Raw genomic sequence first — 26,645 nt, forward strand, 5'->3', positions numbered from 1 at the left:
TTAAGAAAGCAGATTTCACTTTCCACAGATAGCATTTTTTGTATACCTCTGTTATGGAGATTTATCACGCTCTGCTTTTTAACATACTTGTCATCTGCAAAAAATAAATTGTATTCTTCTTAAAACAATTTGTTTTCCTGACCTATCTTGTATCTTAGTAGTATCTTCAGGACCATTGAGCCTTAACATGAGGAAATGCCTAATTAGTTAATATATTTTTTAAATTAGTTAATATTTTAAAATAAATCATTAAGTTTGTGCTCTAGTGGTACAAACTTTGGGTTTCTCTTGAAGACACTAACAGTTGTAATTAATCCATAGCTGGTTATTTTCCATTAGTTTCATAAAGTTTTATTCATTTCTTTGTGGTTTTGTGCCAGTTGGTTATTGCCATGTATAGTATGAATTCCTCTCAAAAATTAAAAAAAAAAGTATTAAAAGTTGGGAGACAGATAAGAAATGTTTATACTCTTAGGTCACAATCTAAGACTGTTTCAGTGTTTTCAATGAGTTGACCAGAAAGGAACTTATTCATTAGATAGTACCAAAATTGCTACGCATCAGATACTATTCAAGTCTTAGCTTTCATTTTACTATGTATTAGATGTTTCAGAGTAATAAATAGATGTTTTACAATGTTGACCCTTCAATACCAAGTTCTTTTTTTCTTTTCTCCCTTTTTCTCAGCCATTAAATTTAAGTAAATCTAAGTTAAACATAATTGTGTTCTAGTAATCAGTTTGGATTTCATGGAAATCAACTTATTTTTTTCTTTTTGTTTTGTTTAGATCAATATGAAAGATAATAAAAATGCTAAATATATTGAAAATCATATTCCATCAAATGACTTGAGAGCCTTTGTATTTGAGAGTCAAGAAGATATGGAAGTTTTCCTCAAAGAGGCAAGTACTAATAATATTTTGACTCACTTGGCACTCATCTTTTAGTGAATTTTAAAATTCAAACCAAAGCAGAAAGTGATGATTGATTTTACCAGCAGTAACTCTCGTGTAAAAATCACTTACTTTTGCTAAATTTTTTCTTATCTATGCCATTATTAGGGAATGTGGTTGTTTTATAAGAAGAACAACAGCTCATAATTCCCTGTGTAACATGTTTTGAAATTATCATTTGGAATTAATATGAAGAGTCTAATTCTGTCATTAAGAGATAGAAACATCATAATGCTGGACCTTTGGTCTTGAACGTCCTTTTGGTAAATGTATTGAGATGAACTCAGTTTTTCTTTGGATGGGAAATCAATATGTGATGTTGTTTATATGATATAAATAAAACCACTTCAAAAAGAATGAGAATTCTGTATCTGGCTAGAAAACACCACTGCCCAAGAATTTAAGCCACTGAAAGGAAGCATGGCTTAGTAATTAAGAGCACAGACTCTACAGATAGGCTGTCAGGATTTGAATTCTGGTTTTGCTGCTAACTTGGGCAAGTTACCTAAATGTTTTTTTTGTGCCTTAAGTTTTCTCATCGCTAAATTGGAGGTAATATTATCTATGTCAAAAGATTTTTGGTTTGGGATTTGGTAGAGAATGTGAATATACGGTGACTGGAAAAAAAGGTTGAATGAGTAAAATTATAAAATGGACTCTAAAAACGTTCAACATTTCTATATTTTAGAACTATTTAAGCCCCAGCAGTGAGTTAGTAATATGGTGTCAGCTTATTGAAGTAGATTGCTTGGGTTACAAGTCTATGAGACGTGGCACAGACTTCTGAAGGGTGTTCAGTTAGGTTCAGTAGATGATTTCTATTTTGCAAATTGCCAGCTTAGCCTATGCTAAATACCTTGCTTTGCCTCAAAAATCCATGCTTCCTCTGTGCTGAGTATTTGAACCATATTTGATAATATGACACTGGTTTCTGAAAATTTGACTTTTATTATTTTTTTGTTGTGCTGTACACAATGAACTTTCCATAGCTTCTCATCAGTAGTACCAGAATTTCCTCTTACATGTATGACTTTTTGTGTATTTTAAATTGTGAAATTTATTGAATATAAGCTGCTTCTGTAGTTATATCTACTAGAGTACATTTCCCATTCTTTAGTAACTTACAAAACATCTTCACAGTTTTTGCTATGTAGTATACTATCATCACAATTTTTGTCATCTCTGAGTACTAACTATACTAATATTTTTCTTTTTTTTTTAATTTATTGGGGTGACAATTGTTAGTAAAGTTACATAGATTTCAGGTGTACAATTCTGTATTACATCATCTATAAATCCCATTGTGTGTTTAATATTTTTCTTTAAAATCACTTTTTATTACTCAAAATATTCTAAAAGGAAGTATATCACCACCAAAGTAGAAAGCGAATAATTTGGTTAACAATAAAGATAATAAAAACAGTTGAGTAAATCCTAGATCTGTACTGTTGCTTACTGAAAACAGAAGACATGATTTTTTTTTTAAAAAAAGGAGATAATAAGGACATGCTGACAACATACAGCAACTTTCTCCTTGGTATGATTAGGGTATTGAAAGGGAATTGAAAAGCAAATTATTTTCTCATTGGGTAATTCAGTTTTACTTAGTGTAACCACTAAAACAATACATTTTAAAAACTTAAATGAATCCTATACACTAGTGTCATTGATAGATTGACTCATGGCCAATATTGTTTCATCTGTACCTTCAGTCCTCTGTTTCCTTTTAATAATTTTATTTGGAATAACTTTAAACTTACAGAAAAATTACAAGCAACTGCCAAATGTGTTTGGGTGTGGCTCATAACACATGTAGTGACCTGAGGTAGCAGGTAGGTATTTAAGAGGAGTGTGTATGTGTGTGTATTTTGTGTACAAATTATGTATCGCTATGCAGCTCAGTTCATTGGGCGTAGTTTTCTGCATTCACCTAGAGAATACCTTGTGTGTCTTGTAGATAAAATTACACATAAGCCAATGTGAAATTCATGTGTAATGCTTAAACGGTCCCCTAGTATATCAATTGCTTGGAACAAATTGGCCTTCAAAACAAGCATTATAGCAAAACTAGTTTTCTCTCTGTAATTATTTGTGTGGAGATACTTTGCGACTGTGTAATAAATATCCTGTTCTTTATGAAACTGTCTAGTAAGTTTAAGAATCAATGATTCTAAGTTACTCCGTCTGTATTTATTAGTTGGCATTCTTTGTGGAAGAGCTTGTTCTTTATTCACTTAATATAGATTCATAGAATTTTGTTTTTTTATGGATCATAGTCCATTACTATCATTATTTTAATATTCAGATTGTCCCAGATTTGGCCAGTGAGACCTTCCTCAAGTTAACTTTTGTGTTCTGTTGATACATTGTCATATGTTGAATATTGCTTACTTTTTGGCAAAACAAGATGTGACTCATCTTGAACTTAGTCTGGGCCTTAACAGTCAGCCCTTTTCCTAAAGAACCCTAGTTCCTTTTAGACCAAGATCTAGGTACTAGATATGTTCTTGCCACTACTGATAGTGTCTCATTTCTCCTCTATGTCCAAGAGAACATTAGTGCACTGTGAGTTTACACTGACACTTGCAACTATAATCCAACGCAACAGGGTAGTCTTTTAGTCTTTCTCCTTTGTATATTTGTAATTTACTCCTGTAGCTGTAAAAAACATAGCCCCCCTTATCAACAGTATTATTTACTCATTTGTTTCAAGCCTAGAATTCTGTTAAAGTAGTTTCAAGTATTGCTAATCTGTGCCACCATAAAATTCTTCAATTTCACCATCACATCATACCTCCATTAATTTCTCTTAGCACTGTATGATCTTTTTCTTTTTTTTTGTTCCCTCCTTCTTCCGCCTCTCCCACTCCACCCTCTACCCCTCCGGTTCAAGCTGTTGTTTCTCAGTCTAGTTGTGTAGGACACAGCTCCCTGGCCCATGCTGGTATTATTTTGTTAAGGACTTTTGCATCTGTGTTCATGAGGGATATTATAATGTTTTCGTCAGGTTTGCTATCAACATGATACTGGTATCATAAAATGACTTGTGAAATGTCCCTTCCTCTTATTTTTTGAAAGAGTTCTGGTATTATTGCTTTCTTTACTGTTTCATAGAATTGATCAGTGAAAATGATAAAAGAAATGGACTCTATTTGTAAAAACACATAACTACAATGTTATAATCACACTAAAAATTTTTCTTGTAAATACCATTAAATATCCTGTCAGTGTTCGAATTTCTGATTATCACACGAATGCCAGTAGGAATATGGTAACTTTAAAAGTCATTTCGGTTGATAATAGATGGTAATTAAAATATTTTCTTCTCCTTACATTCAGGTTCGTGACAATAAAAAATTGAGAGTAAATACTGTGATTGCTCCCAAGAGTTCATATGCAGACAGAGCACCTTCAAGATCTTTGAATGAACTAAAGTAAGTCTTGAAAATATTATTAGAAATAACCTGTTATTTTTGGATAATCATTTACCTCTTTTAATTATATTTTAATTGTCTCTTTACATTTTAATTATCTCTTTGTCACATGAATATGTTTGTTATAGGCAGTGTTATATTTCCTTTTAGGATCACTACTTAAGTCTAAAAAAGGGAAAAATCTAGGCCCAGGAACAAACCATGGTATAGTTTATATATGAGGATGTTTTAAATCAGTGAAACAATATTATACTATTTAATAAAAGATACTAAAATAGTTGGCTAGTTATTGGAAAAATGAAATGATAAATCATCACTTAATAATGCAAAAGTAATTTCCAGAAGTACTAAACGAAAAAATTGTGATTATAAAATAGCTGTAAGTAAATGTCTTAACTCTGGATGTAAATAGGCATTCTAAATATAAAAGCAATGGAAAAATAAACAAAAGAAGAGATTAATAATTTGTAATCATAAATATATTAAAATTAAACTTTGACAAGAAAATAAATCTCAATATTAGTCACTTAAGTGATTTGAAAATACGCAAAGACACTATTTTATTTGTTGTTTGTTGGCCACTTGTCAACTATCAGATTTTTTTTAAATGATATTTTAAGCTGAAAAACCTAATAGATGCCTTTTCTTTCAGACAATATGGATTTTTTTCTTACTTGCGAGAGTTGTTCGATGCACCTGCTCCTGTCATGAGTTACCTTTGCTGCCAGTATCATATTCATGAAGTTCCTGTAGGAACTGAAAGGACCAGAGAAAGAATTGAACGGGTACGAAAATACTCAATCAGTACCAAAAATGGAGGTTTGTTACAATTTCTTAGGTTAAAGTCAAGGAAAAATTGTGAGAAATTTAAAGAAGCATGTTATTTTGTTGCTTTTAACCACACAAATTTTCTTTGTATTTTATATTTTTAATATAGAACAGTGGCTGTTGACTAATACTTGACGACAGGAGTGATGTGGAATTATTGTCTTTCAGACAAATTATACTTCAGGATGGTAGAACAGGATATAGAAATGTTTTGGTAAACCCTCCCCTTCTTAAAGCTTCCACTTAAGATTGTCTCATATATGAATGACCATACTTAATAGGATCTCATTTTCCTGGCTAGTATAGCTACATAAACTCTTAGTTCCTGTATTCTGTTAATGCTGCTTAGAATTTTCTTCTTAGAACCAATCTCCAAGACTCCAAATCACATTTGTTGTTTTTATCACAGGCAGAAACAGGGAAGAAATCTCTTCTAAAACAGGTTCTAAAAATCTCTTCTAAACACCAAGTTGCCGTATTAATACCACTTGTAAGCATCTAGGACCCAATTACAGACCTAACTGCTATTTATAATATTGAATTTGTAATATTGAAGTTATGAGAAAATTGTTTAAAATTTTTAACAACCAGTGTACAAATATCCCTAAGAGAATTCATTTGCAGTTTGGTGGCTCTACCTACTTCATTAAAAGAAGATAGAAATAAGGGCTCATTATCAACTCATGTTGCAGAAATAAGCTAATTATAGTAAGTTGCCCGTGTCTTCGAGTTAAAATTACATCATTTCATGGTGATCATTTGGGGAAACCAAAAATATAACTCTCCATGTCGGTGTACTTCTGTCTTAATTCCATGGTGTTTAGATGAGAGGACAAGACCACATGCATAGACCAGACCAATTTCTGTCATAACTAGGGATAAGTAGAGCTATCTGAAAGTCACAGTATTGGGAATTCTTCACTATTGCAAAACAACTATAGGAGAGTTGGTTAAGGCTTTCATAGTTTTACTTTAGGGCAGAAAGGAACAACTACCACACTTGGAAAATCCTTTTGCTTTTTGAACAGTGCTTCAAGTTGAATTATTTTTATGTACTTTTATTTTTTAACATTTTGTCACCCAGAGAGCTTTAACCTTACTGTTTGTACTAGAGAAATAGCATTGGAATTCATATAATTTAAAGTAAAATTAGTTCTTTTGTTCCCCTTCATCTCTTTTCAAGTATTTTTTCATTAACCAGTAATCTCTGGTGTTATGTAGGTGATGGTATTTTTTTAATCCTTGAACACATTGAATATTTCTTATGCTTGATTGTTCCGATGCCCAACTCAGTGCTATGTTGTATGTAAATACTCTATAAATCACGATGAGACACTTCTCAGACATATGAATATACAGTAATGCCAAGTCAGGAAGTGTTTCCGACTCTTGGTAAAGCCCCTGGCATTAGCTTAGCTATCTTTTGAAAGATAGAGACCTTTGTTGAGGAAATTTACTGCCTTTATATCCTCAATCCTTTTGTTTCACATCCAGATAATGATAGTAACAGTTCTATTTCTTCCTTAGACTAAAAATACATTTTTTAGTGTAAGTTTTGCTTTGTTATTGCGTCCTAACATTTTTGGTTTCTAACAATGATTGTAATCATAACCTATCTCTGGAATTGTTCTCTCATTAATTTCTAAGGCTCTCCCCTTTGGTTCAATTGTCCGATGACGCCTTTAGCTCATGATGTCCTTTTTGGTGGGAGTGCCTTTCCCTCACCATTTCTTGTCAGTTCAGATCCCATTTAAAACTTACTTTCATGACACTTGGGTAGGCTAACCTCATCTAGGCTTTCCTTTCATTCCAAATTATTCGTCATTTAAGGATGCCACTTGATAACTCATTAAACTAAGTGTGCTTAAATATGTTTTCTCTCTTCACTTAGACAGTAAACTTCTGGAGAGAAACATGCCACAAAAGTATTGGTAATGAACCTTTAGAGATTAGAAAAACTGCACTGCTGTAGCTTATTCTTTAAAAATAGACAGAAATAGATCTAATTAGTGTTAAGGTGTTTAGAATGTACTTTATGAAACTTCTTGTACAAGTTCTTGAGAGAAAAGATCCCCCAAAATACAAAAAAAGTCTTTGAAATCTTTGAAAAGTATTTCTATTAAGTATTATCTCAAATATACAGGAATTGAATACAAGATTATGTATCTTTGAACAGTATATCTGAGGGCAAGGAAGAGTAAATGACTTACCTGACATAACCCAGTTCAATGTAATGGACGCTTGTCCCCTGGTATGTCTTCTGTAGATACAATAAAGCTCCAAAAGTACACTTAGTTAGGAGAGATGGAATAGCGAAGGTAGAGTATAGCCAACTTTGCTAGTTGTTTTGGTTTTCTCCTAATTTTCTCTTCCTTAGTGTTGTTATCTAAAATAACCTGAAATGTATCAACCACCTTTTTAGAGATGTTGTTGGATAAGTTTTGAAAAATGAAAGTACATCTACTATATTTTGATCTTCTAAAATTCACTTGGTCTGTATTTTTAATCCTTTAGTCCTTTTAAATATATCATAATTATTATTAGGTGTGCACTAATACTTATTTTACATTGTAGGTAATACAAGAAACACGGTTAAAACAAATGTATACGGCAGAAGAGAAGTATGTGGTGAAAACTTCTTTTTATTCAAACAAAGTTATTTCTAGTAACACATCCCTAAAAGTAGCCCAGTTTCTCACAGTTACTGTGGATCTAGAGCAAAGAAGACACTTAGAAGAACATCTAAAGGTTGGTTGTTTTGGTTTGAGTATTAGAAAAAAATATTAACTGGATTTATAAAGCTGTAATTAGAACTCTTTTTAAAATATGTTAATAATTTTGAATATCCCATAGGAAGTTAATAGAAAATTACGAGCAGTGGAATCAGGGTTGATTGCCTTACGTGAGAGAAACAAACATCTAGAATACGAAGATAATGAACTTAGACAAAAGAAGAAGGAGCTTCTTGAAAGGAAAACCAAAAAAAGACAACTGGAACAAAAAATTAGTTCCAAACTAGGAAGGTAATTTGCAGCCTATTTGGTGGGGTGTGGGCTGGGGGCACAGAGCAGTACGGGGAGGTTATTAACCCTGGAATGATACCACAAATCCGACAAGCATGTTTTGTAATCATTTCTCTCTCAAACTTGAATCCTACTGCCAGGGGAAATAAACAGTAACTTACAGTTTTCAAGTTTTCCCCAAAGCCTACCATGTCGTAGCTCACATCTTTTTGTTCTTTTGTGCTGCTTCCCTGTAGGTGAAAGTTACAGGTATTAATGACATAATCAGTCTTATTTTAATAGTAAGTGACAGTTCATTGAACAAATATAGTAATGTTTCTAAATACATAAATTGAATCATATTTGAGATGCATTAAGAAAATTAGTTCTTTATTGTTGTTTTTTTTTTTAAAGCAAACAGTTGTCACTAACTTTTATTTTAAAAGTTAATAATGTACCTTGGTTGTTTAAGGCAAGATGTATCTTTAGTCTAACTCCCTAGGATTTTTTTCCAACTTTAACCCTTCTTTTCATTCCTGTCTTCAATCATCTACAAACACTAAACCTTTACTGTGCAACTGCTATATTGGACTGTTGTCTAAAACTAAACTTTCTCCTCATAAAGTAACATTGATTTTTGTAGTGAAATGACCTTTCATAACCATTACTGGCCCTCTGTCTCATACCTACAGTAATACACTTAGGAATATAGCAGTGGTGACCGGGGTAGTAGTCTCTCCCTGACTGGTCCCCTCTCCATTCAGTGCCTCCAGAGTACTGTTGTCTAATTGATCTTCCTTTCATGTTCCTATCCCATTCAAGAATATCAGTTGTCGTTTCCTGCATTACTACGTGACATTTAATTCAACACTCCTTTGTCGTAAAATGATTTTCAGGTTTTTCCAAATCTTGTTTTTACTCTACCCTTTCCAACTCATCTCCTTCCCCTCTTCAGTACTCTCCTCTGTGTACCATTCAGGCTTAGCTCCACAACACCTACTGAACTTGTTCATTTTTGTTTATTATTGCTTCGGTCCTTTGTTCTTGCTTTATTCCCCGATGGCAACATAGTGTAGTGGAAAGAACTTAGACTTTGGTGCCAAACACATCTTACCCCGTAATCTGTGATCTTAGGTAACTTAATTTCTGAGCCTTCTCTTCATCTTACAGAACAAAGTATTTACTTTGAGGATTGTTATATTGTCTTTCAGTTATGGTGGTTTTAGGATTGTTTTATTGTCTTTCCATTATGGGTTTTGTTTTTTACCTATTCATCACCCGCCCCCCCACCCCCCAGTTAAGCTCCTTAAGGGAAGGGTTATGTTTAAACAATATTAATAACAGTAACAAGTAATACTTATCAATCAGTCAGTTATTGGGCCAGGCACTGTGTAAATGTGTTACATATTTTACATCTTCACCACAGCCCTATAGGAGAGGTACTATTATTTAAAATTTTTAGATGAAACTGAAGCTCAGAGTAGTAACTTGTCCAGTTATATTGATTATAAGTGGCAAGGAGCAAATTTAGATCTATCTTTCTGATTCCAGATCCCATACTATTAGCACTAACATTACCTAGGCTGCCCTGGGCACATAATATATTTCAAATACTTTTTGATCCTGAATGGTTGCATAAAATGATTGATTAATCTAGAAGCGAGCAGTTTATACATTTGGATAACTCTGCTTAATACCCCATAAAACAGCAGGAAACCTAGGATTTGAGTTCAATCCTTGTGTATAACTTTGATTTCCACATTATTATATGTTTCATACAGTTTAAAGCTGATGGAACAGGATACTTGCAACCTTGAAGAGGAAGAGCGGAAAGCAAATACCAGAATCAAAGAAATAAATGTTCAAAAAGCAAAACTTGTTACAGAATTAACAAACCTGATTAAGGTAAGGCATTTTCTTAATTTTAGTCATGTTTTTATAGCAAGTAGATTAGACGGGGTAGTAAAATCTTAGCAAGAGATTTTTATAAATAATTTCAGCTTACTCTGTTATTTGACATTTTTCATTATAGGTCAAGCAATTGGTTAAAAGCACCCAGTAGGCCAAATTATTTTATTCCAGATGACTTAATAAAAGACACAAGAAATAAAATTCTCTTGTGAAAAATAGTTATAAAAAGGAACTATTTGAGAGAAGTATCAGGCACATTAGAAAAACATTTTTTATGGTTTACAATTTTAATGTATTATTTTTCTTAATTGTAAAACAAATTAAACTCTTACGGATTTTGTTCCTAGACTTGCACTTCTTTGCATATACAAAAGGTAGATTTAATTCTTCAAAATACTACAGTGATCTCCGAGAAGAACAAATTAGAATCAGATTATATGGCTGCATCATCACAGCTACGTAGTACAGAGGTAAAATTTTTGCTTTTATTTTTTTATTTTGGAGTTCTAGCCTCAGACCATTTGAAACCAATGTATATCATTTGTAGTATGCAGTTCTGTGTGCTCTTGAATTTACAAATTTAGTGCATTCTGCTAATAAGGAAGCAGTATTTGAAATACTTTGTAATATGCATTTTGTTATTTGATTAGGGGAGGGGTGGTAATATATAATCAAAAAAAGAGAAATGAAGAAAATCTGATCTAGTCACTTGAAAACTAAAGTCTCCTGTTAGCTTCCTTAACCCATATAAAATATAGTCATTACTGTTGCCAAACAGACGTAAACTGCAGATGAGTTCTAATCAATACTAAGAGTGACCTTGGTGTGTAATCTTGGCAATTTAATCTTCTGTTTCTATCTATCTGTGAAATGATGATAAATATTGAAATAGTATGGGTGGGGGAAATGTGATATACTGAGTTAACTTAAAACACAAAGTAAAGCTGGCAAAAATAATGGTAGTGACAATGGCATAGTTTTTGAGTCTTTCACATCCTTTGCCAAAACTAGAAGAGCAGCTAGTATAACACAACAACAAACCCATGGTCAACATATACAACAAAACTAAGGTCGAGGTGTCTCTATTGGTACTATATATTCTCGTACTAACCACCCAAAGTTAACGTCAGACCGTACAAGGGCGCAGCCCCCAATAAGACTACCCTGACTTCAGACACCAGCTGCAAGTTCAGGGATCCCCAGGCCACCTATATTTCTGACCAACTGGCTATAAATTTGGGGGTTCTCTGACCCTCCCCCTGGTTCCATAGTTCAGTGGAATGATTCACAGAACTGAAAAAATGCTATACTTACGATTATAGTTTTATTATAAAGGCTATAAATCACTAGTCAAATGAGGAGACATGGAGGGTGAGACAAATTTAGCAAAAGCTAAATGAAACAAAGGAATGTAACTTTGTTTTGACTTAGCAGTATAACCTCATAGAGAATAATTGACTTACAAGATAACCTCACAGAGAATAATTTTTCACAGAAAAATTATTAACTTTAAAACAGAAATTTGATATTAATTTAAGGACAAAAAGAATTGCAAAAAAAAAAATCTTACTCCTGTTTTCAGTTATATTGTTAGTAACTATAATGTTATTCTGAAAACATTACATTATAGGATAAAGCAAATAAGGGATTATGTTAATGTCATTAGGATTTTCAGCATAAAAGATTCAGATACAAAGCAAAGAAGTAATAAAAACTTTGAAATATTTAATTTGAATTAAAAATAATGAACTCAATATATTTTCTCTAAAAGAAAAAAATTTTTTCTAGCTCTATTGAAAAGACCCGGATTTTGGTCTCTAAATACTATTTTCCTCTAAAATAGGGCATTGGAGAAATGGCTGATTCCAGTTCAGGGAAAGTAATGTGTAGTAAGATTAAACCTCAGTTGTCATACCAGAAACCAAAGAAATTATTAAAGACAATGACTCAGGAGCTAACATGAAGATTCTCCTACTGGCCATAGGTGAATTCATAATGATGCTTTAAAAATAATAATATTGGTCACCTTTAGAGGATATTAGGAAACCAGCTCATTATTTTGAAAAAAATGGCAGAGAGAAAAATCTAGCATCTCTACTGCCTTTCCTATGTGAACTATTATTTAGGATAAACAAAAAATGATGAGGAAAGTTTCTCTTTACCAGAAGTAAATGATGACAGGAAGTTTCTCTTTATAGAAGTATTTCAGATAATGCACAAGGAGTTATATTAGACTATTATCACTTTGCAGCTGCTCATGAATCAGTGGATCGCATTAGCTGCTAACATCACAGAAACATAGCCAGATACCTATTTACGTGTATCCTGCTAGAAAGACACAACACCACCTGTGAAATAATGTGAAAAATCAAATTTCAATTTGATGAAGCGTCTAGAACAGAGTTTCTCAACCTTGGCACTATCAACATTTCGGACTAGAAAATTCCTTCTGTGGGGGTCTGTCCTGTGCATTGTGGAATGTTTCTCAGTATTCCTGGTCTCTACTTGCCAGGTGTCAGTAGTGCACCTTCCCCCAAACCCCAGTTGTGACAACCCAAAATATCTCCATACATTGCTAGCAAAAATGCCTTCATTTCAGAACCATTGCTCTAAAATTACCAGTTTACAGGAAACACAGGTAAAAGTGCCAGTTTACAGGAAACAGTGAATTTAGCAAGACTGCACAATGTAAGTTCAGTAGACTGAAATCAGTTGTGACTCCACATATTAGCAATGAATAATTAGAAATTGAAATAAAACAATACTGTATAAAATAGCATCAAAAATATGAAACACGTAGAGATATATTTACAAGATCTGTACACTAAAAACTGCATATTTTTGCTGACAGAAGTTCAAATAAGACTTAAGTAAATGGAGAGTTTGTGTTTGTGAATCAAAGATTCAGAATTTGTTTAAATGTCAGTTCTCTCCCAAATCTATAGATTCAATAAAATTCCCAGCATGGTTTTCAGTTTTTAGAAAATGGCAAGCTCATTCTAAGATGCAATGGACTTAGAAAAACTAAAAAGAGCAATTTGGATGACACACTATCTAATTTTAAGGCTTATTCTAAAGCTACAGTAATAAAGACATCATTATATTGCTTTAAAATAGACATATGGATCAGTAGAACAGAAGAGGGAATCCAGAAATAGATTCACATATATACAATCCTGTTTTGGCAAAGATACCGAGGTAACTCAATGGAGACAATAATCTAACAAATAGTGCTGGAAGAATTGAATAGCCATATGCAAAAAATGAACCACAACCCTTACCTAATACTATATACAGATGGGTCATGGACTTAGACATAAGAACTAAAGCTATAAAACTTTTTGAAGAAAACATAAGAGAAAATCCTAGTGACTTTCGTTTGGGCAAAATAGGATAAATAGAACACAAAAGGAATCAGAAGTTGTACTTCATCAAAATTTAAAACTTGTTCTTCAGCAGATGCTGTTACGAAAAGGCAGGCCACTAACTGGGAGAATATATTTGCAAAACATACACCTGACAAAGGACTTGTGTATAGAGAAAGGATATTACTTTAGGCTAAATCTAGCCTAAGGTCTGTTTACGTAAAGTCCCCTGAAAGCTAAGAATAATTTTGGCATTTTTAAAGGGTTAAAACAAAAGAATATGTGACAGACTGTATGTGGCTCTCAAAACCTAAAATATTTACTTATTGGCACTGTATAGAAAAAGTTTGCTTAACGCTGATGGATGGTATAAAAAGAACTCTTACAGCTATCAATACAAAGAAGACAACCAAATCCAAAACATGGGCAAAAGATTTAAGTATACTGTTCGCTAAAGAAGTATATAGATAGTAAAGAAGCACATGAAAAGATTCCCAATCTTATTAGTCAGTGGGAAGTGTGAATTAAAAACCTAATGAGCTACCACCACAGACCCACTAGAATGACAAAAATTTTAAGACTGAGCATACCAAAGTGCTGGTGAGGATGTCGAGCAACTGGAACTCGTATTCGTTACTGGTAGAGATTTAAAGGGTATAACCACTTTGGAAAACCAATTGAGAGATTCATAAATGCTAAGCATCCACCTGCCATGAAACCAAGCCAGTCCTCTTTCCTAGTATTTACCCAAGAGAAATGAGATCATAGGTGCATGAAAGACTGAAAGAAAAATGGATTGTAGCGGCTTTCTTTGTAATAGATACAAACTGGTAACAAATGTCCCATAATAGTTAAATTTGTAAACAAGTTACAGTACAGGTAACCCCATATAACACGGCACTTCTATAACATGGTTCAAGAATTGGGGAAAACCCTTGTACAACACGGCATCCTAGAACATAGTTTCACTCTGACACAGTTTGAACATTAAAGAAATCCCTGAACAACATGGAACGTAATAAGAGCTTTTAAGAACAAAAAATATCTCATTCGAAATCAAGAAAATCCTCGAATAACACGGAACATGATAAAAACTTTTAAGAGCAACAGATATCTCATTTGAAATGTTTCATTCGAGCGTGCATGTCGTTATCAGATTTGACTGCAGAATTTTAAAATTTATTAGAATTTTAAATCCATTTTGTTGGTGGAGTATTAATTCAGAGGTTGAAGATATCTTGTCAAAAAGAAAACACCCTCGGTTAATGGTGCTTAGTAGTGATGACGAAGAAAACATTATTTAATACATATTCATATGTTATACCTTTGGTGAAAATTGCTTTAATAAAGACATTTCTCTTAATTATAAAAATATAATAGTATTTTTTTTTAATTTTTGGAACTAACCCCCTTTTTTGTACTAGCTGTTTGTTTCATATAACACGGATTTCCATAACAGGGCATTTTTTTTAGAAACCTAATAACCGTGTTATATGGGGATTGCCTGTATATCCAGAATGGACTATTAGCCATAAAAAGGAATGAATTACTGTACACACAACATGATGGATCTCAATTATGCTGAGTAAAAGAAGCCAGACCAAAAAACTATTTTCATTTATATGAAATTGTACAAAATGCAGAATGCCTAGTGACAGAAATAAATCAGTGGTTTCCTGGGGAGGGTATAGCGGGGTGGAGTACAGAGGGATACAAAGCTGTTGAAGGTGAGAGAGATGTTTCATTATCATGGTGGTGATGGTTTCACTGGTGTATATATTTGTCAATCGCTTTAAATATGGGCAGTTTACTCATCAGTTAACACTTCAAAGCTGAAAAATTTTTAATAAAAAAACTTAGGTTTTTGTCATTTGTTTCATTGAAGTCCTTTACATTTTCAAGTATGAAATTTTAAACATACCAGGGTGCCAAAAAAATGTATACACATTTAAAGAGATGTTATCTATGTGTTACTTTTCGAAGTTGAATTGAATTACGGTAGCAATGTGTAGTATGACGTTTGCTCAAAAGAGGGCGTTAATCAAATGAATGCTAGCGTCACCATGTGACAGGCAGGACAATCAAAGAAAATGACAGAAGCACGGTTGTCATTGGAGGGACACAAGACCAACTTGAAGTGGTATTTGAAATTCGAGAACATTGTGGAAGTACAACGACAATGGAGGCGTTGAGTATGGAACAGAACCTCCCACACATCTAACAATTGCACACATTCATGGTAAGTTTGAGAAGCCTCGTACTGTGTGAAGAAATTGAAAAGACGTGCAGTGATAGAAGTGGACACTTTGGCCAACGTTGTTCAAGCAGCAGTTTGCTTTAATCAGAAGCGTCTGGATGCTGATGGTAACCACTTTGAGCACCTCTTGTAATTGCAGAAGTCAAACATAACTTGTGTTCAGCTTTTGTTATCAGTATACACATATATTGAGTGTCACAATTTTAATAGTTATTTCCTTTCTTAAAATGTTTATACATTTTTTTGGCACCCTCTGTATGTAACAGTAGGATGAGTAACATAACATCCATGTGTCCCCTATCCCTGTTTAGCAAATGTTATACTTTGCCATATTTGTTGCAGATTTTCAAACCTTACATGTATTTGAAGTCCCCTTGTACGCTTCCCCATCCATTCTGCTTTCCCAGATTCTACTATTGTCTTAACTGATTCGCTTTACACTTAACTTTTCAGAAACATACCTGTTGTATAAGAGTGAGCTTTTAGCAGTATCTTTTTGTGGAGAGTCCTTAGAGGATAGGTTTTAAGAAATAATAGACATAGGACTGCACCGATGAATGAGAGGAAAGATTAAATCAAAGTAGAATAGCTTCATTATTCTGAAGCCAGCCTCTTCAAACTCTGTGGCTTCCTGAAAAAACTTATACCTAGAATTGGAAAAAACAAGAATTTTGCTAGCAGATAAGCATCTCAGAGTAGGCAAGCCAAACACACCTAGCCAAAGGTCAGGTTTGATATGCTAGGATTAGTTCACTTTGAGCAAAGCCAGAGCTTGGAAGATGGGAAAGTTCCTTCCCTCTCGCCTCCGTACCAAAAACAAGGGGGAGGTGGAGGAGAAAGGCAGCAGGGGAGCAGTAGTCATTTGAATATATAGAAGGGATCCAGCAAAAAAGAAATCAAAGCTATAGTACCCAAACGGGGATGAAGAAGCAGGGGGCAGGGGGAGGCTGGATATGGAACTAGCTACCAGAGGAGAGCCTCTCAGTGTTCATTGCATGGAGTGTGAAGGAAGTCTTCTGCCCATTGCGTGTTCTGTTGGTAAATATAATAGTTGAAGAGCCCGTGTTAAACTTTCTTCATTTGTTGAGCCTATGAACCTGGTTGTTCAGTACAGGAAATGGTATTATAGAAGAGATTTCATGAAGAAATTGACACATTGTGCAGATATATACAAGTATATGGAGCTTTTAAGTTGAGTCATGCAATACAGTATTTGATCCTGGTGCCTGAAGTTTTATTTTTGAATTAAGTTTTAATGAGAACTTATGAAAATTGTGGGTCTGTGTCACGTTTGCAGAAACATGAAATCATGATGGCTTTGGACTAAGCATTCTCCCAGACTTTAACCCACTTTTCACATAGTGAGAGATACTCTTTCAACAGCCTTTGTTCACATTTATGTACAGGTACAGACTGACAGGGTATTCTCTTCGGACCATTTCGTTAGTACTAGTAGTAGAAATACTCGTGTTTTGAGTGGAGCTGATGACTCTGGACAGTAGGAAGGTTTCTTGGGAGGTTTTGTTTTCAGTCTTTGAGTCACTTGTTTCTTACAAAGATGGCCACATTATACTGTCCATAGAAACAATCTCTGATTAGCTGCTTGTCCCTCTAGATTCTGTTACCTGGAAATGATACCCACTCATTTCTCAGCCTCTTCCCCCTGCCATACACTCCTTTTTTTTTTTTTTCAATTTATTTCTGTTCTTTTTTTTTAAAATTATTATTTCTATTATAAGATTCAGGAGTACAAAACAATGTAATAGTTAGACATTTACACCCCTCACAAAGTGATAACCTCCCTCCCCCAATCTACCACCCTCCGACATCACCCATAGCCTCCAGTTCCACCGAACCCATTCCCTGCGCTGCATTCCACATCCCGAGTGGATATATATACACATATATGTATATACACACACAAATGCACACACATATATATGTGCATGTGTATATATATGTATAAAACCACAGTCGATACCCATCACTATTCAGCTTCAGGTGGACACCACAGCAGTCACCTACATCATCCCTGAAGTGGTCTCCCTAATAAGGCAAGTATCCATCAGATACCTACAAACTCTTTACAACATTACTGATTACACTCCCCAAACTGTCCTTCGTAGTATCCCCGTGGCAATTTGGTGGTTACCGATTGTGCTTTCTAATCCCCTCACCCTCTCCCCCATCGCCAAGACGTGGAAACAACCGAAATGCCCACCGGTAGATGACTGGATTAAGAAACGGGTACATTTATACAATGGAGTATTAACTCGGCCATGAAGAAGAATGATCTCTTACCATTTACAACGATATGGATGGACCTAGAGAACATTATGCTAAGTGAAATAAGTCAGACGGAGAAAGACAAATACCACATACACTCTTGACAGGTTTTTCCATACTAATATTACTTGGTACAGCCCAACCACTGACTTTATTTTGCCTTTCCTCAGCAACGTTTTGCTCCATTCTGTTTTCCTTTTCCATATGTTAATCTGAAAACTATTAAATGCTTTTTCTTTATAATTGTTGTACCATCCCTATTGTAAGGTTCTTTTATTTTTTTTTTTGCACTGTGTACTTGATAAATTTGTCACTGACTGACCATAGTCACTAACCACACATTCTAAAGAGTCAGGAATGAAAGTGAAAGAATATACAGTAAAGGAGACGAGCAGTAGTTTACTTTCTCCTTGTTTTTCTTCTCATGTTTGCTGTCATTTACCCATAGATGTTGTTACCCTTCTTCTTGCTGTTCTACTTCATTTGAAACAAGGAGAAATCATTTTTTTTTTTTTTTTTGGTCCTACTCATCCCTTTGAATACATGGCAGATGGCACTAAGGGACCATTACTACCACTTCTGGTTTTGTCCTTTACCCTGATCATGAACACCAGTTCACAAAAGATTGACATGTTTCAGGAGGGACTGTCATCCATGAGGGAATTTAGGGATAGCTAACCACCCTCAAGTTTGATACTTCTTCCCAAGTCGTTAGAAAGCAAATAGGGAAACAGGGTTCCAGAGCTGCCAAACATCCCCAGAGAAAGGCAAATTGTTATGAGCCTGTTTGGTAATGTATATTGAGGTGCTTAGAGTGCTGCCGAGCATGAAGCCAGTATTTCCTTAAAAAGTGTAGATTTACATTATGATTAATATAAGTTACAAGATTTGGAAATTCTTAATTTATTTACTTGTCCTAATACTACCCTGATTCCCCCAAAATAAGATGTAGCCAGAGAGACCCGGTCTTATATTAATCTTTGCTCCAAAAGACGCATTAGAGCTGATTGTCTCCGGCTAGGTCTTATTTTCGGGGAAACAGGGTAAGTTTAGAAATTCTGTGCTTTCATCTGTTCTCTTCTCTGCCTACCTGCTTAGCTCTCTCCCATGAAAAAACAAACCAAAAAAAGCTGACTTTCAGAGGAGACATTTTAAAATATATATATATTTTTTTTTGGGGGGGGGAATCATTTAACAAGTAAATAGTATTGTCATTACTTCATTGTTTATCATTAGATTGATTGAAAAAGAATTTGTAGTCTTGTATATTAAAAATCAATTAAGACCACTTATTTCTAAATTTGAAATTTGACATTAAAATTGCAAGTTGACATAAGGAAGAATGAGTAAATACTTTTCATAATTATAAAATATGTGTTCTCTGTGATAATACGCTAAAACTTATAGGTAACATTTCAATTTGAAATCATTTAAATTGAAATGAAATTTGGTGCTTGTATTTGTAGTAAAGGAAAATTGAGGAAAAAACGTTTTAATTAACAATTAGTGTTTTAGTAAAAGTTCATGCTACCTAGAACTTAGTTTAAGTTCCTTTCCTATAGAATATGTTTTCATTTTGACTCATATATTTAATAAGTTGTTAAACAGAATCACTGTGTTAAATAATTTCATGTGCAACATGCTATTTAACATAAGAAACTCTGTGAACAATTCTGATTTTGACCACTAGAGGGCACTCTTAGAGAAGCTTTTCCTTGTTTAATGTCATTGCTGGACACCTGTCATGACAAATTGAACTTTCTCAAAAAGAACTTCAGAGAAAAGATAATACGAATTTCTTTCAGAACATATACCTACAGTCTAATCTCTTCGGAGATGTTGGGGGTGTATTTTGTAAATTTGCTCTTTTCTCCCCTTATGTCTTACGTAGACGAAATGTTTCTACTATCTATTAACTGTTAAAGACTACTGTGTTTCCCCGAAAATAAGACCTACCCCAAAAATAAGCCCCAGTTAAGATCGTCAGCCAGACGGACGCATTTGGTACGTTATGACGATGTTCCAGAAGAAGATGACCATGACTGTATTTGAATAAATGTAAATTGTTGTACATGAAAAAAATAAGACATCTCCTGAAAATACGCCCTAATGCATCTTTTGGAGCAAAAATTAATATAAGACCTAGTCTTATTTTGGGGGAAACACGGTAGACTCTAAGCAAAAATGTAAATAGGTCTTTTTCACTAGCCTGACTTTACAACATTTTCTTATGTAATTGTATACTCCCCATTCTTTCCACTTGTCACCACCACCACCCCCAAAAAAGAAAGCTCAACAAGAATTATGATGGGGGAGGGAATAGATGTTATGTGAAGAGGAATGTCACAAAAACGTATATATAGAAAGAATATTTTCTCTGCTAAAGATTTTATTAGACATATGCCACTAAACAGAAGGAAATTTTTTAATGACATTTTGACCTCATAAGTACAGAGCCCCAGACATTCAACTCAAGGATATGTCTTTCCCATAATGTTCTAACACTTCATTTAGCAAGGTCCAGAGGAATAGGAAACAGGAATAGAAGACTAGGAGTGTTTAGCGCCTATCTAACTGCCCCTCATTTTACATTCACCTGAGTCTGATGGGCCCTAGAGAGCACACTAGGGTGACGGGGAGCCTAACAGCTTATTTCTCTCGGGGTGTAGAGACTCAGGAATGCATTCGAAGTTACAGGAGTACTCGGTGATTAATGTAAAGACTTGCTTGTATTTTCAGTTCAGTCCAGTATATATCCTTTTACTTTTCATAACATTTGTCTCGGTTTAGTTTATTTGCTGTCAAACTTATGTGCATAAAAATCACCTACGGTCCTTGTTAATAATACAAATGTCCCTGCCTCAGCCCAGAGAACTTAATCTAATAGGTCTGCTTTGGGGCTGCGTCATTGGTACTGTTTTAACAAGCTTCACCACTACCACCCCGGGTATTTTTTTGGTGTAGACCAAAGTTTGAGATTTAATGGAAAGAGCAAGCTAGACCTGTTTTCTTTATCAGGAAGCTGCTCACCTGCTATCTCCACAACCTTAGCACGTTTCTTAATATCTCTGAAACACAACCAAAAAACATAATACATTTAGTTTAGCTCATAATCAGGATTAGAGTAATTAACATATAAGATAGTGGTTATCACAAAGCTTGGTCCACAGAAGGCATTCCATGTTGCCTTCCGCACTGCACTTGAAATTTCTGCCATCTGGCTCTTGCCCACCTGGCCACTCTGATCTTTTACAACCTTACCTCTTCTCCACACGTTAGATTTCTTGTATAAATAAGTGGGTCTGTGAGGCTTCCCTGCCTTTACGTTTGTAATCACCTATCCTGGGAATGCCTTCTGCTGCTTCCTCTTTACTAATTTCTTACTTGTCCTTTAAGACCGTTCACTTGTCATAGCTTCTGGGACCCCTCTGGCCTTCCTGCATTCCCTGCCTCCACCACTCACATACTCTCGTTTGCTTTCCTCTGTCCAGTCGTCTTCCCCTGACAGGCGGCATGCTATAATGAAAAGAGCACGGATTCTGTGAGCGGGCATGGGTGTGAATCCTGACAGCCTCCAACTAAATATGTGAATGTGGACAAGTTGCCCTGATTCCTCGCAGTCTTTTTTTTTTTTTTTTTTGTAGTATACAAAATGGGGACATTACTGTGCAGTACTGTGAGAAATAAGGGAATAATGTGTGTGAAGCACCTAGCACATAAGCTTTCAATAAATAGTAGCTGTTTCTTTTATGATGATTTTATGTATCTTTCTCCCTTACTCACCTTTCTGTGTTCAGTGCATAATAAAAACTGACATTTGATAGGTTCTCGGTAATTATTGGGTTTGGGTGAAGGAATGAATGTGTCCATTAATAAATGATAACTACATGAAAGGCATTTGGAAAACTATGAAACACTATTTAAAGGTTCTTACATTTGAGTGCAGAATTTTCTGATACGAGACCTACATACTGTGCATTTCAAATTTTATTACAGTAAAATTATATATTGCTAAATTAAACTGTTTCAGAAAAAGGTAATTAAATTTAAATTTTAAAGGTCTTATGAGTTAGAGTAATACTGTATTATTAATGTCCTGATATATTTTAACGTTTAAGTTCAAAATTAACCTTTACAATAAAGCAGACATGATTTGAGATACAGTTTTCAAATGATTGGCTTATCACAATCAAGATTCATTAATTTGTTTGATATATAATATAGTGTTTTAATAAAATAGCTCTCTGATTTAACAGTATTTTCAAAATATTTCTTTTTCTTGTAATAGCAACATTTCATTGAGTTGGATGAAAGCAGACAGAGATTATTGCAGAAATGTAAGGAACTCATGAAGAGAGCTAGGCAAGTGTGTAACCTGACTGCAGAGCAGAACATTCCTCAAGAGTACCAGACAGTAAGTATAAGAAGCATATAATGCTACGAGTTAACATTTTTAACATTTTTAAGCTTAAAATGTGTTAGGCATTGTAATGGGCCATGAAAAACATGATTTGCTATAAAAAATACAGCACATCATTTCCCCCATTTTTTAACTGAGTATGTGTGTAATTTTGCTTAACACATTTTCTCTACTCAGACTTGGGCAGCAGTCAGTCTTTTGCTTAGTACTAAATTTACTAAAACCTGGTATCACCTTGCAAAATTATTAGTACCATATAACATTCATTTTTCCAGTGATTTTTTCCCCCCAAGCTACCTTTAAGGGGTAGCAGTAATTGGTATATAAGAAACAGTAAATAGAGGTGGTTTTTACAAATACAAAGGCAAAATGAAAATGTTTTCCTGGATATTAGGGTTTTTATTTAGGGTTCAATGGGAGCTAAATGTTTAGGGCTGAAACTTGTTGGTAAGGAAAGGAGAAAAGAGTCTTTTCCTCTTCCCATTATTTGATTTGATGATATATCATTAATTAGTAAAATGAGGAGATGCTACCTTTTAATCCAAGTTCCATCATTTATATCTCCCTGTAACCCCTAAGTTTCATCTGACAAGTACGTCTAATAACGTTGGCTATTCTCTCAGTAATGTCACAATGAGAAAATTTTAAAATATCTGGTATTTGTATGGCTTTTTTGATTCTTAATTTCAAATGTTATCTATTTCAATAGATAATGAAATGTCCACTAAGGATATAACTAGAACTGGAAAAAACTTAACTTGGATTATAATTTTCAAATCCTCAAATATTTCACTCTATGGTGTCAGACACAGAAACCAGAGAGAATGGATCTGTTTGAGTACATAGTAGGAATTTAGTGGAGATTTTAAAGACAAATTGAGGAGTTACTGTTTCTAAAAATGTACTAGAACTTCCCCAAAATACACTGTGTTATCATAAAGTAAGTAAATATTAATACAATATCTGCTAATTTTTTCTTTCCTAAAGTAGCACGATTCTATCCTTGTTATACTGTTTTTGAAAGGAACAAAATTAGAAGATAATTTATACATTAAAAATTGCATGCGCACGTGTATGTATATCAGGCATTGAACAAGACAGATATACTTCCTTCTCTACTGAAATTTATATTCTAGTCTGGACCATGGGACAGACAAAAAAGAAACAAATAGATAATGTCGGGTAGCAAGCAGGAGAGGTGCTAAGAAGAAAACTAAAACAAGGTAAGAAGATAGCGTGTGAAGGAAGTCTCCTTTGAGAAGATGACTATTTCTTTTGGGTCCTGAATGAAGAGAAGAAATCAGTCAAGTGAAGATTTGAGGGGAAAGTATCCCAGCCAGAGAAAACAGCTCATACAAAGCCCCTGGGGCAGAAGTATCTTCGGCATGTCTCAGAGAAGAAGGACTCTCAATAGGGCTAAAAAATTAAAATTCAAGCAGAAAGGAAGGCAGAAGTCAAATCATGTGGGACCCTATAGACCACAGAAGGAGTTTGGGTTTTTGAGATAGAAGCTCCTGGAGGATTTTAAACTGAAGAGTGATGTACCTGACGTCAGTTTATAAAAGAGCACTTCTGATTGCTATATGGAGAATAAAGTAGGGATACAAGACTGGAAGCACGGACACCATTTAGAAGATGATTGCTTTGGACCAGACAAGAGTTTATAATGGCATGGATTAGGGAGGAAGCCCTGGAGACAGAGTATAGATTTGAGGTACCATTTCAAGAACAGAGCCAGCAGGACATGTTAATGGATTTGAGGTGAAAGATAAGAGAGGGAACCCCTAAATTTTGCCATGTACTGAAATGAAGATAATTAAAAAGGAGAAATAGGTTTGCTGAAATTAGTAGGGAATATTTCTGTTTCACCATCTTACATTTACGATCCCTATTAGAGTCAAGTGAAGATACCAAATAAGTCTTTGGCACATGAATTCAAAGCTCAGTGGACAAGTCAGATTCAGCAAAATATATTTAACAAATATCTGAAGGCCTATTGAAAGTTGAACTGCTTTCTTAAAAGGTTAAAAACTACTTAAGATATTAATGTAACGTCACAATCTTTTTCAGGGTTTCAAGATTCATTTTGTTCCTTGTAGTGTATGCACTTTGCAGATTGTGCTGGCAAAACTGTACTACTTGCTTCCCCTTGTAGGAAAGTATCTGTTCTAATTTGTTTCTACGGCACGGACTCAGAAGATAGTGCTATGGTGAAATTCTCCAGTCAAAGTAATGGGAGTCTTAGGATGCTTTTGTAGTTCTTCATAAATACAGTATAAAGTTCTAACTTCTTGCTCTCTTTCAATGCCCCACATATTCTGGACCCATTCTACCAATTCAGCAAGTACCCACCATTCCAAATGGACACAACTCCTCACCCCCCATGGTATGCTTGTTCTTTTTTCCAAGCTCCTATCTGCCCTCTGCCTTGCTTTTCCTTAGCCATTTGCTTTAAGGCCCAGAGATGAATTCTAGGCGTCTGAATTACCTTAACTCTCTTGTAGCTTCTGTAGCATGAACTCATATTTCCTTCTCTGTAAATCCCATAGCCTGTATGAGATGTACTGCTTATTTTAATACTCAACATCAATACACTGCCTTACGGTATTATCCAGTGTTAAGTACATATATTTTTTCCTTTTAATTATAAACTTTTTGAAAGCAAAAAACCCTGTTTATGATTTCTTTGATTCCTGTGTGTTAGCATGCTGTTGACCACATAGTAGTAGATACTTAGCAGAATTTTTTTTTTAACTAATTGAACTATTTTCACTGTACTGTCTAATGATGGACAATTTTCTTTTCTTCTTTAGGCTTTCCAAGATCTTCCAAACACATTGGATGAAATTGATGCTTTATTAACTGAAGAAAGATCAAGAGCTTCTTGCTTCACAGGACTGAATCCTACAGTATGCTTCTTTCCCTATTGCCTACTGCATCCACTGCCACCCTCCACACACACACACACACACGCATGCACACACAGTTCCCTTCAGTACTTTGCCTCCCACTCTGTACTAGAGCTCTTGGTAATAATAAGCTAGACAGCAGGAACAATGTGCTTTAAATGCCAGATTCTGAATCTATTAGAATTTTAAATAGATTCTTCCTAAGGAACACAGTGTTCTGTGCCTTTTCTTTATAAAAAGAATAGTTGGGCTAACCTGAAATATTGCAATGTCTGTATTCTCAAGGATTTAAAAAAAAGGCATTTTCAATACGTTATAAAAACATACAAACAAGGCAACACATTGGCATTTTCATTTAACGTTTTAATTGATGTACATTTCCTTTAATTTTGCACATTTCCTGTAATTTTGTCCTTTAGTAGATTTATCTTAAAGAAATAATTTTTTCCTGCCAGGTTGTTGATGAATACACAAAAAGAGAAGAAGAAATAGTGCAATTAACTGAAGAACTAAAGATAAAGAAAGTTGAACTGGATAAATATAGGGAAAACATTTCACAGGTAATGATTTAATCTTTATCTTTTCTTCTTGTCATGTTCTTACCATTAATCATATGGGAATGTAGAATAATGTAAAATGAAATGATATGCTTCTAAGAAAAAAATGCAACATATATTCTTATGACCAGGTTAATAGTGATATTTAAATTTGTTTTATGTAAACTTTTGTATCAGAATGTAATAACATTTCTTTTCAATTGTATTTTTATATTGCCTTTATTTGCAGGTAAAAGAGAGGTGGCTTAATCCTTTAAAAGAGCTGGTAGAAAAAATTAATGAAAAATTCAGCAGTTTTTTCAGTTCTATGCAGTGTGCTGGTGAAGTTGACCTCCATACAGAAAATGAGGTAAAATTCATTTGAAATATTTCCTGGCAAGTAATTGTAATTATATGTAAATAATTTACTCTGAAAAATTTACTCTCCGATATATTTATTTTATATCTGAAAATTTTTCTTAACTGAAAAATTTTTCAAAGGAAGAGAAAGACTACTTATGAGATTCCATCAGGATCAGTTTTTTTTTTGTTTTTTTGTTTTTGGTGACTAATACCTTACTAACTCTTTTTATATCCAGTCTAAGTAATGGTTATTTAGCTGTAATGAATAAATGCATTGCATTGCTTTCTGCTATCCAAGTTAGGAGAGTCATAAATTGGCAAACATAACTGAAATATAGTATGATATCAGTGGTTTCCTTTTGATCAAGAATTGAACAGCTC

General features: G+C 34.2%; 1 protein-coding gene across 2 annotated transcripts in view; it reads left to right on the plus strand.

The window, feature by feature from the left end:
• The window catches only part of SMC5 (structural maintenance of chromosomes 5), a 69,896-nt gene that overhangs the window by 37,120 nt on the left and 6,131 nt on the right, over nt 1–26,645 (plus strand). Inside the window, exons 11-22 of one of the 2 annotated variants that reach the window (XM_033123620.1) lie at nt 789–902; nt 4,293–4,387; nt 5,040–5,172; nt 7,790–7,963; nt 8,069–8,238; nt 9,999–10,122; nt 10,476–10,598; nt 22,325–22,450; nt 24,798–24,842; nt 25,270–25,365; nt 25,821–25,925; nt 26,152–26,271. In XM_033123620.1, coding sequence (XP_032979511.1) covers nt 789–902; nt 4,293–4,387; nt 5,040–5,172; nt 7,790–7,963; nt 8,069–8,238; nt 9,999–10,122; nt 10,476–10,598; nt 22,325–22,450; nt 24,798–24,842; nt 25,270–25,365; nt 25,821–25,925; nt 26,152–26,271 — 1,425 coding nt within the window. The remainder of the gene's footprint in view (nt 1–788; nt 903–4,292; nt 4,388–5,039; nt 5,173–7,789; nt 7,964–8,068; nt 8,239–9,998; nt 10,123–10,475; nt 10,599–22,324; nt 22,451–24,797; nt 24,843–25,269; nt 25,366–25,820; nt 25,926–26,151; nt 26,272–26,645) is intronic. The other variant, XM_033123621.1, reaches the window with a different exon arrangement.

This window comes from Rhinolophus ferrumequinum, chromosome 12, assembly GCF_004115265.2.
Source record: "Rhinolophus ferrumequinum isolate MPI-CBG mRhiFer1 chromosome 12, mRhiFer1_v1.p, whole genome shotgun sequence".
NCBI classification, from domain to species: domain Eukaryota; kingdom Metazoa; phylum Chordata; class Mammalia; order Chiroptera; family Rhinolophidae; genus Rhinolophus; species Rhinolophus ferrumequinum.